Raw genomic sequence first — 12378 nt, forward strand, 5'->3', positions numbered from 1 at the left:
GGCAGGGTAGCCTGGTGGTTAGAGTGTAGAGGCGGCAGGGTAGCCTAGTGGTTAGAGCATTGGACTAGTAACCGGAAGGTTGCAAGTTCAAATCCCCGAGCTGACAAGGTACAAATCTGTCGTTCTGCCCCTGAACAGGCAGTTAACCCACTGTTCCTAGGCAGTCATTGAAAATATGAATTTGTTCTTAACTGAGTTGCCTAGTTAAATAAAAGGTTAAAGACAAGAAAATAGACACCAACAAATTAATCACATTAATCATGTTTACACTGAAATAAACCCTCTGCCATGTAACACATCATTCTATTTTAATAGTGTGTGTGTATGTGTGTGCGAGCGCGCGCGCAAGTGTCTTTGTGTGTGTGTGTGTGTGTGTGTGTGTGTGTGTGTGTGTGTCTCTCACCTGTGTCCATCTGCCACACATACACTGAGCCATCAGAGCAGCCCACCACCAGGTAGTCATCACAGGGCCGCCACTTGATGGCCTGGATGGGGAAGAGGTGTCGAGACGCCAGCATGATGCACTTCCTCTCCCGCAGGCTGAGCAGACCCACAGAGTGGTCACTGGCCACAGAGCACACACAGTGCTGAACACGATTCTGTCGGGGGGGGGGGGCAGAGAGAAGAGAGAGAGCAAATTATCAACATCCAGAAAAAAGCTGTTCAATTCTACAACCACCTAAAAGAAAGTGATTCCCAAACCTCCCATAACAAAGAAATTTCCTACAGAGAGATGAACCTGGTCCTGTGGCTCTGTTCAAACACAAAGACACCCCACAGAGCACCAGGACAGCAACACAATTAGACCAAACCAAATCATGAGAAAACAAAAATAATTATTTCGCACATTGGAAAAAACAGAGCAAACTAGAATGCTATTTTGCCCGACACAGAGAGGACACAGCGGCAGAATACCTGACCTCTGTGAGAGACCCAAACTTAAGGAAAGCTTTGACTATGTACAGACTCAGTGAGCATAGCCTTGCTATTGAGAAAGGCCGCCGTAGACAGACATGGCTCTCAAGAGTGTGCACACTGCCCACAAAATGAGGTGGAAACTGAGCTGCACTATATACAACATTGTATATAGACAGACATATGACATTTTTAATGTCTTTATTCTTTTGGAACTTCTGTGTGTAATGAGTGTAATGTTTACTGTTAATTTTTATTGGTTTATTTCACTTCTGTATATTATATACACCTCACTTGCTTAGGCAATGTTAACATGTGTTTCCCATGCCAATAAAGCACATTGAATTGAATTGAGAGAGAGAGAGAGTTACAGAGTGGTCACACAGCTGAACCAGGAGGCTGTTGGGGGCAGAGAGGTGTCGGACAGTCATCAGGCCCAGACCAGAGAGGTGTCAGACAGTCATCAGGCCCAGACCAGAGAGGTGTCGGACAGTCATCAGGCCCAGACCAGAGAGGTGTCGGACAGTCATCAGGCCCAGACCAGAGAGGTGTCGGACAGTCATCAGGCCCAGACCAGAGAGGTGTCGGACAGTCATCAGGCCCAGACCAGAGAGGTGTCGGACAGTCATCAGGCCCAGACCAGAGAGGTGTCGGACAGTCATCAGGCCCAGACCAGAGAGGTGTCGGACAGTCATCAGGCCCAGACCAGAGTCAGGTTGTGGTATCAAGGGAAGACAACATTTGTGTAATGTCAAATATGTTGTTTCTTTGTGGAAACAAGAGACGGATAAACACCAACATAATTAAGCTAAAAAAAAATACCGAACATAAAAAAGGTATTGTTGCAGACGATGGACAAGAACAGCATACGTCATGACATTTAGAAAGGCTGAATGAATGAATGGGTGAAACACTACTGTCTGACCCTTCAATGGTGTCGATGACAATACAACGGAACACAAACGCCATCTCCATGGTTACAACAATGAAACCACCTGCTCCATTTGGATTAGTAATGTCATTAACCAATGATCTAAGAGCAAGGCCCTTTTCTCCCCATTTCAACTGGACAGGAGGACCTTTAAATTAACTGACATTTCAGGGTAGTGGAGTTGTTGCCGGGGAGAAAAACTTGACAAGGTTTTAATTTTTTCAAGTCAACCGGCAAAAGTTAACTGATGAGCAGGAGGCTCCTCACGGCCTCCTGAGAGTTAATCACCAGCCACCGCTGCCGTCACACACACAGCTGAGTAAGGAAGAGAGATGGAGCTGCTGTCCGCTTTTGGACACACAGACAGACACAGACAGAGAGACCGCCCGCCCGCCCCACAAAGACAGACCGCCCGCCCGCCCCACAGAGACAGACCGCCCGCCCCACAGAGACAGATCGCCCGCCCCACAGAGAGACAGACCGACCGCCCGCCCCACAGAGACAGACAGCCCGCCCGCCCGCCCGCCCCACAGAGACAGACCGCCCGCCCGCCCCACAGAGACAGACCGCCCGCCCGCCCCACAGAGACAGACCGCCCGCCCGCCCCACAGAGACAGACCGCCCGCCCGCCCCACAGAGACAGACGCCCGCCCGCCCCACAGAGACAGATCGCCCGCCCCACAGAGACAGACCGCCCGCCCGCCCGCCCCACAGAGACAGACCGCCCGCCCGCCCCACAGAGAGACAGACCGCCCGCCCCACAACACTTCTCACACAGTGAAAAACACTGCACTATACAACCTGGCTGGAGGTTAGGACAGCACACAGGGACATACACACTACGGTACACAGGGACACACACACTCGGGCACACATACACACTATGGTACAACAGGTGCATGGTACAATGACAGTAAATATTCCCCCCAAAAAAATATTGATCAAGTCTTCAAGAGGGAAGGAGAGACAGAGAAACATACCTACATGTCCCCTTAGCAGACCACCAGAGTCCCCCCTAGCAGACCACCAGAGTCCCCCCCTAGCAGACCACCAGAGTCCCCCCTAGCAGACCACCAGAGTCCCCCCTAGCAGACCACCAGAGTCCCCCCTAGCAGACCACCAGAGTCCCCCCTAGCAGACCACCAGAGTCCCCCCTAGCAGACCACCAGAGTCCCCCTAGCAGACCACCAGAGTCCCCCCTAGCAGACCACCAGAGTCCCCCCTAGCAGACCACCAGAGTCCCCCCTAGCAGACCACCAGAGTCCCCCCTAGCAGACCACCAGAGTCCCCCCTAGCAGACCACCAGAGTCCCCCCTAGCAGACCACCAGAGTCCCCCCTAGCAGACCACCAGAGTCCCCCCTAGCAGACCACCAGAGTCCCCCCTAGCAGACCACCAGAGTCCCCCCTAGCAGACCACCAGAGTCCCCCCTAGCAGACCATGCCCAAGAACACCAAGGTAACCCGTCTAAATGATTGGCTGACTTCAACACCATCATCCCAGACACCCTGGACCCTCTCCACTTCCTATAATACATGACGTAATCTCTATTGCACTCCACACTGCCCTTTCACACCATTGTGAGAATGCTGTTCATTGACTACAGCTCAGCGTTCAACACCATAGTGCCCACAAAGCTCATCACTAATCCATGGGACTAAACACCTCTCTTTGCAACTGGATCCTGGACTTCCTGACGGGCCGCCCCCAGGTGTTAAGGGTAGGTAACACATCCGGGGTGCTGATCCTCAACACAGGGGCCCCTCAGGGGTGCTTGCTCAGTAGAGGTCGACCGATTAAATGGAATGGCCGCCTAATTAAGGCCGATTTCAAGTTTTCATAACAATCGGAAATCGCCATTTTTTTTTTTTTTTTTTACACCTTTATTTAATCTGCATTTAAGTAGGAAATTGGTCTGATGGGAATTTGTGATGTCGTCGGCCAACCCCCTTGCTTGTGGAACAACAGAGGGCAGAAGAGGAAAGCCCCGCCCACTTGTGCTATGTCATAACATATGTCATACCTTCTATTGAGATGTTCCTTTTGTTTAGTAAATCAGGTGTTTAATTTTTTTTTTAAAAGCTTTTTTTTTTTTTACACCTTTATTTAACCAGGCAAGTCAGTTAAGAACATATTCTTATTTTCAATGACTGTCGAGGAACGGTGGGTTAACTGCCTGTTCAGGGTCAGAACGCTGCTTCGAGGGTGGCTGTTGTCGATGTGTTCCTGGTTCGAGCCCAGGTGGGAGCGAGGAGAGGGATGGAAGCTATACTGTTACACTGGCAATACTAAAGTGCCTTCAAGAACATCCAATAGTCTAAGGTTAATGAAATACAAATGGTATAGAGGGAAATAGTCCTATAATTCCTATAATAACTACAACCTCAACCTTCTTACCTGGGAATATTGAAGACTCATGTTAAAAAGGAACCACCAGCTTTCATATCTTCTGAGCAAGGAACAAAAACATTAGCTTTCTTACATGGCACATATTGCACTTTTACTTTCTTCTCCAACACTTTGTTTTTGCATTATTTAAACCAAATTCAACATGTTTCATTATTTATTTGAGGCTAAATTGATTTTATTGATGTATTATATTAAGTTAAAATAAGTGTTCATTCAGTATTGTTGTAATTGTCATTATTACAAAAATAAATAAATAAAAACAATTGGGTCGATTAATCTGCTTTTTTGGTCCTCCAATAAATTGGCATTGAAAAATCATAATCGGTCGACCTCTAATGCTTAGTCCCCTCCTGTACTCCCTGTTCACCCACGACTGCGTAGCCAAACACGACTCCAACACCATCATTGAGTTCACCGACGACAACAGTGGAAGGCCTGATTACCAACAACGATGAGACATCCTATTGGGAGGAGGTCAGGCCAGAACAACAACCTCTCCCTCTTCGGCAAGACAAAGGAGCTGATTGTGGACTACAGGAAAAGGTGGGCCGAACAGGCTCCTATTAACATCGACAGGGCTGTATCGGAGCGGGTCGAGAGTTTCAAGTTCTTTGGTGTCCACATCACCATCGAACTATCATGGTCCAAACACACCAACCCCCTCAGGAGACTGAAAAGATTTGGCGCGGGCCCTCAGATCCTCAAAAAGTCTCTTTTGGCTACTGATGGCTCTTCATTTGACCACAATCAAAATGGCACCCGGACTACCTGCACCATTGTTGCATTAACTCTTTGCACTGACTCTTCACACACACACACACACACACTGCTGCTAGTCTTACAGAATCTTGACTGGCTACATCCCCACTTGGTATGGCAACTGCTTGGCATTTGACCACAATCAAAATGGCTACTCGGACTACCTGCAATTATCCATTGTTGCATTAACTCTTTTGCACTGACTCTTCTCACACACACACACACACACACACACACACACACACACACACACACACACACACACACACACACACACACACACAGCTGCTACTGTCTATCCTGTTGCCTAGTCACTTTACCCCCACCTACATGAACATATCTATCTCAATTACTTCCAACCCCTACACACCAACTTGGTACTGGTACTCCCTGTATATAGCCATGTTATTACCTACTTCCTGTATATAGCTATGTTATTTCCTACTTCCTGTTTATAGCCATGTGATTTCCTACTTCCTGTATATAGCCATGTGATTTCCTACTTCCTGTATATAGCCATGTGATTTCCTACTTCCTGTATATAGCCATGTGATTTCCTACTTCCTGTATATAGCCATGTGATTCGGAGAGGGTGGAGAGGAGGATCGCTATCGAAGGCAGCCGATAGGTCTAGAAGGATGAGAGCAGAGGAGAGAGAGTTAGCTTTAGCAGTGCGGGAGAGAAGAAAGAACGTCCTACTTCCTGTATATAGCCATGTTATTTCCTACTTCCTGTATATAGCCATGTTGTTTCCTACTTCCTGCATATGGCCATGTTATTTTCTACTTCCTGTATATAGCCATGTTATTTCCTACTTCCTGTATATAGCCATGTTATTTCCTACTTCCTATATATAGCCATGTTATTTCCTACTTCCTGTATATAACCCTGTCATTGTCTATTTTATCTTTAACTCTGCATTGTTTGAAGAGGACCCGTAAGTAAGCATTTCACTATTAGTCTACACCTGTTGTCTACAAAGCAGAGGGAGAGACGGAGGGAGAGACAGAGGGAGGTCGGGAGGGAGGTCGGGAGGGAGGGAGAGACGGAGGGAGGTAGTGAGGGAGGGAGAGACGGAGGGAGGGAGGTCGGGAGGGAGAGACGCAGGGAGGGAGGGAGAGACGGAGGGAGGTAGGGAGGGAGGTCGGGAGGGAGGGAGAGACGGAGGTAGGTAGGGAGGGAGAGACGGAGGGAGAGACGGAGGGAGGTAGGGAGGGAGAGACGGAGGGAGGTAGGGAGGGAGAGACGGAGGGAGGTAGGGAGGGAGAGACGGAGGGAGGTAGGGAGGGAGAGACGGAGGGAGGTAGGGAGGGAGAGACGGAGGGAGGTAGGGAGGGAGAGACGGAGGGAGGTAGGGAGGGAGAGACGGAGGGAGGTAGGGAGGGAGAGACGGAGGGAGGTAGGGAGGGAGAGACGGAGGGAGGTAGGGAGGGAGAGACGGAGGGAGGTAGGGAGGGAGAGACGGAGGGAGGAGGGTAGGGAGGGAGAGACGGAGGGAGGTAGGGAGGGAGAGACGGAGGGAGGTAGGGAGGGAGAGACGGAGGGAGGTAGGGAGGGAGAGACGGAGGGAGGTAGGGAGGGAGAGACGGAGGGAGGTAGGGAGGGAGAGACGGGGAGGGAGAGACTGGGAGGGAGGGAGGGAGACGAGGGGAGAGACGGGAGGTAGGGAGGGAGAGACGGGGAGGGAGAGACGGGAGGGAGGGAGGAGGGAGAGACGGAGGGAGGTCGGGAGGGAGGGAGAGAGGGAGAGACGGCGGGGAGGGAGGGAGGGAGAGACGGAGGGAGGGACGGCGGGAGGGAGGGAGAGACGGAGGGAGGGAGGGAGAGACGGAGGGAGGGAGGGAGAGACGGAGGGAGGGAGGGAGAGACGGAGGGAGGGAGAGACGGAGGGAGGTAGGTAGGGAGAGGAACTGAAAGCAGACTAAATGGTGATGAGCGCTGACAGGCAATGTTCTGAGTGTTGATGTAGTGGCATAGGAAACCTTGACCATGAGAGATGAGAGATGAGAGGGGGTGAGGAGGGAAGGAGAGGAGAGAGGGGGATGTCGGGAATACAAGGACACATCACTCTTCATCACAGTCGTCCCTCCTGCCTCCACCGGCTGCTGCCGCAGCTGCAGGGCAATTACCCATCAACCCCACACCACACCAGGCTAGAGAGCCTGACCGATATTATCCTTTTACCCACGTATTTGTATCAGCTTTTTCAATCCACCGAACAAGGACCGATGTAAGACGCAGAGAAAACGATTGAGGAAACTAGCCGTTCTTCATAGACTAGGACTTTATTTGTCCTGGAGAGAAGGTAAGCCTGGAGAGGTAAGCCTGGAGAGGTAAGCCTGGAGAGGTAAGCCTGGAGAGGTAAGCCTGGAGAGCCATCTTGCCTTGGCACTCTACAGCAAGAAGCGGGACACAATCAGCCAACACATCTATACAGCATTGATGTATGGGCTGTTATTTGTCAGGGACTGGTCCAAATTCAAGATTCACCACCCACATCTATCCAGCTAACTGGCTGTGTGAGTGTACTTGATGCCATTCACCGCGGGTGAGTGCATTTACGGAATCTTTGCGACATCGCTACACTAAACCTCGGGGTAACTCAAACCTCGGGGTAAGTCAAACTCAAGTCAAACCTCGGGGTAGGTACTCAAACCTCGGGGTAAGTCAAACCTCGGGGTAAGTCAACTCAAAGTCAAACCCCGGGGTAACTCAAACCTCAATCCTCACCTAACCCTCACCTATAACTCGACCGTTAACCCTTACCGTAGCGAAAACACAGCTAAAACACAAATACATTGAAAATATGTCTTCAGAAGAAAGTTTATTCCTGGAATGTGTGCAGTTTATTCTCCGTTTACGAGACACACATTAGTCCTAAATATTACGCGGTGCTTAAATGAATGTTCTTTCCTCAAATGTAAGAAATTAGATGTTTCAGCATGTTAATAGGCAGTATTAAACACAATCTATAAAGATTTTTTAAATGTTTTTTTTTTTTTAAATGTTTTATTACAGCTATAAAATTGGACCTATCGGTAGACACGGTATATTGGTTATCAGTGAAGATTTCCGCTTTAAAATCAGAATCAGATACAAAAATCACATATCAGTCGGGCTCCACACCTCAGCAGGGGCCTGGGTTATACTGTATCCAACTAACACACACCTCACCAGGGTTATACTGAATCCAGCTAACACACACCTCACCAGGGTTATACTGTATCCAACTAACACACACCTCGCCAGGGTTATACTGTATCCAGCTAACACACACCTCACCAGGGTTATACTGAATCCAGCTAACACACAACTCACCAGGGTTATACTGTATCCAGCTAACACACACCTCACCAGGGTTATACTGTATCCAACTAACACACACCTCACCAGGGTTATACTGTATCCAGCTAACACACACCTCACCAGGGTTATACTGTATCCAGCTAACACACACCTCACCAGGGTTATACTGTATCCAGCTAACACACACACCTCACCAGGGTCACACTGTATCCAACTAACACACACCTCACCAGGGTCACACTGTATCCAACTAACACACACACACACCTCACCAGGGTCACACTGTATCCAACTCACACACACACACACACCTCACCAGGGTCACACTGTATCCAACTAACACACACCTCACCAGGGTTATACTGAATCCAGCTAACACACACCTCACCAGGGTCACACTGTATCCAACTAACACACACACACCTCACCAGGGTCACACTGTATCCAACAAACACACACCTCACCAGGGTTATACTGTATCCAGCTGACACACACCTCACCAGGGTCACACTGTATCCAACTAACACACACCTCACCAGGGTTATACTGAATCCAGCTAACACACACCTCACCAGGGATATACTGAATCCAGCTAACACACACCTCACCAGGGATATACTGAATCCAGCTAACACACACCTCACCAGGGTTATACTGTATCCAGCTAACACACACCTCACCAGGGATATACTGTATCCAGCTAACACACACCTCACCAGGGTTATCACTGTATCCAGCTAACACACACCTCACCAGGGTTATACTGAATCCAGCTAACACACCCTCACCAGGGTTATACTGTATCCAACTAACACACACCACACACACCTCACCAGGGTCATACTGTATCCAACTCAACTGTACACAACACACCTCACCACATCCAGCTAACACACACCTCACCAGGGATATACTGTACACCTCACCACATCCAGCTAACACACACCTCACCAGGGATATACTGTATCCAACATACACACCTCACCACATCCAGCACACCACCTCACCAGGGATATACTGTATCCAGCTAACACACACCTCACCACATCCAGCTAGCACACGTCAAGGCCATTGTACTGTAAAGGACTAGTCTGTATCCAGGGCTAAGAGCAGGGATAGACAGACAGTGGGAAGTGTATGGGTGAAATACAGAGAGCCTTTAACAGCGCAGGAGAAGACTGCTGCTCAGGGTCATGTTTATCAACCAATCAGCTTGGATGTTGGATGTACTAAGGAGGACGAGGAGGAGGAGCCAGACGGGCACAGGTAACTCCCCAACAGGGATTATGGATCCCTCCATCCCGCCAGCCTCGCTCTCTCTCTCTCTCTCTCACGTTATCAATTAAATGTCCTTAAGTATCGACGTGCTTTAAAGCAGCTGCATAACTAAACAGGTCATTAAGAGCAGAAGAGACACCTTTACTTACAGTGTGGACCAGTCTCATGTAATGGACACCAAGTTGGTGCCTGTCATTCAGACAGACAGGATAGAAGAAGAACAACAAGGCTGCTGAGGGTGAGGTGGATGGATGGAGGCTGTGTGTCTGTGCATGTTTGCCTGTGTGTGTGTGTGTGTGTGTGTGTGTGTGTGTGTGTGTGTGTGTGTGTGTGTGTGTGTGTGTGTGTGTGTGTGTGTGTGTGTGTGACAGGCCTCTCCACTTTTGTTAAGAAGAAACAGGAGGCATCATTGAGTGAGATCAGAGGGCAGGACTAGAATCAACGATCAATCTGAGGCCTCACCTCTCTATGCTGGAAAATCCACTAGTCTTTGTTTTATAAATCATTTAAAAAAGGGATTTTTTATATATTTTTTAACCATATTTTCATAACAGTCCCACCCACAAGAAAATAGACTGATGAAAGAGTGAGGGCTGGGGAGGAGACATCAAAAACAAATTCCCTTCACTTCTACACGTGTGAACAGTACTCACGCTGCAGTTCTCAGGCGGGACCAGGATCTGTGTGATCTCTCCCCCGTGGACACAGAAGACGTGCTTCATCTCCCCAGTGAAGATGTCCCAGACGATGACGCTGAAGTCCACACCGCCGGAGACCAGGGAGCGCTGGTCGTAGCGAGGGGACACCTGGTGGGGGTACAGCAGGCACGTCACTTTGTTACGGTGACCCCGCAGGGTGCGGTGAGGGGGCCAGCCTGGGAACGAGAGAAGACTTTATTGTAATGTTGCACATGCTCTTATCCAGAGATCCAATCTGTGTTAAAACAACCCCCCCCCACCCCCCACCCCCCACCCCCCAATCTAATACTGTAGACCCTGATGAAACAAACCTTAGAAATCACAAGATATATGGACTGCAGGATACGACTACGGGCTATTGATTATTTGAGAAAAGTAGCAAATAAAATATATTGCGCTCCGTTCCTCGCCTCAGGCTGCACAAACTGTTCTCTCAGCAAGTGATCATATTTTCACCCATCAATCAGACTTCTCTCAATTGAATCTAGTCTTTTACCTATCGAAAATAGAGCCCTGAGTACCAGGCCATTAGTGACCTGATGGAGGAACAATAGAGCCCTGAGTACCAGGCCAATAGGACCTGATGGAGGAACAATAGAGCCCTGAGTACCAGGCCAATAGGACCTGATGGAGGGACAATAGAGCCCTGAGTACCAGGCCAATAGGACCTGATGGAGGGACAATAGAGCCCTGAGTACCAGACCATTAGAACCTGATGGAGGAACAATAGAGCCCTGAGTACCAGGCCATTAGGACCTGATGGAGGAACAATAGAGCCCTGAGTACCAGGCCATTAGGACCTGATGGAGGAACAATAGAGCCCTGAGTACAAGGCCAATAGGACCTGATGGAGGAACAATATAGACCTGAGTACCAGGCCAATAGGACCTGATGGAGGAACAATAGAGCCCTGGGTACCAGGCCAATAGGACCTGATGGAGGAACAATAGAGCCCTGGGTACCAGGCCATTAGGACCTGATGGAGGAACAATAGAGCCCTGAGTACCAGGTCATCAGGACCTGATGGAGGAACAATAGAGCCCTGAGTACCAGGCCAATAGGACCTGATGGAGGAACAATAGAGCCCTGAGTACCAGGCCAATAGGACATGATGGAGGGACAATAGAGCCCTGAGTACCAGGCCATTAGTGACCTGATGGAGGAACAATAGATCCCTGAGTACCAGGCCAATAGGACCTGATGGAGGGACAATAGAGCCCTGGGTACCAGGCCATTAGGACCTGATGGAGGGACAATAGAGCCCTGAGTACCAGGCCAATAGGACCTGATGGAGGGACAATAGAGACCTGAGTACCAGGCCATTAGAACCTGATGGAGGAACAATAGAGCCCTGAGTACCAGGCCATTAGGACCTGATGGAGGAACAATAGAGCCCTGAGTACCAGGCCATTAGGACCTGATGGAGGAACAATAGAGCCCTGAGTACAAGGCCAATAGGACCTAATGGAGGAACAATATAGACCTGAGTACCAGGCCAATAGGACCTGATGGAGGAACAATAGAGCCCTGGGTACCAGGCCAATAGGACCTGATGGAGGAACAATAGAGCCCTGGGTACCAGGCCATTAGGACCTGATGGAGGAACAATAGAGCCCTGAGTACCAGGCCATCAGGACCTGATGGAGGAACAATAGAGCCCTGAGTACCAGGCCATTAGTGACCTGATGGAGGAACAATAGAGCCCTGAGTACCAGGCCAATAGGACCTGATGGAGGAACAATAGAGCCCTGAGTACCAGGCCAATAGGACCTGATGGAGGGACAATAGAGCCCTGAGTACCAGGCCATTAGGACCTGATGGAGGAACAATAGAGCCCTGAGTACCAGGCCAATAGGACCTGATGGAGGGACAATAGAGCCCTGAGTACCAGGCCATTAGGACCTGATGGAGGGACAATAGAGCCCTGAGTACCAGGCCAATAGGACCTGATGGAGGGACAATAGAGACCTGAGTACCAGGCCATTAGGACCTAATGGAGGGACAATAGAGCCCTGAGTTCCAGGTCATTAGTGACCTGATGGAGGGACAATAGAGCCCTGAGTACCAGACCATTAGAACCTGA

General features: G+C 49.6%; 1 protein-coding gene across 50 annotated transcripts in view; it reads right to left on the bottom strand.

Moving 5' to 3' along the window:
• The window catches only part of LOC118373116 (WD repeat-containing protein 7), a 401772-nt gene that overhangs the window by 353028 nt on the left and 36366 nt on the right, over window positions 1-12378 (bottom strand). For all 50 annotated transcript variants that reach the window (XR_008142316.1, XR_008142328.1, XR_008142323.1 and 47 more), the window contains 2 exons: window positions 10251-10471; window positions 404-599 (listed from right to left, as the gene is read on the bottom strand). Coding sequence is in view for 7 of the 50 variants with exons in the window: in XM_052525011.1 (XP_052380971.1) it covers window positions 404-599; window positions 10251-10471 (417 nt within the window). In the remaining 43 variants the exon portion in view is untranslated. The remainder of the gene's footprint in view (window positions 1-403; window positions 600-10250; window positions 10472-12378) is intronic.

Source organism: Oncorhynchus keta, chromosome 9 (assembly GCF_023373465.1).
Source record: "Oncorhynchus keta strain PuntledgeMale-10-30-2019 chromosome 9, Oket_V2, whole genome shotgun sequence".
Classification (NCBI taxonomy): domain Eukaryota; kingdom Metazoa; phylum Chordata; class Actinopteri; order Salmoniformes; family Salmonidae; genus Oncorhynchus; species Oncorhynchus keta.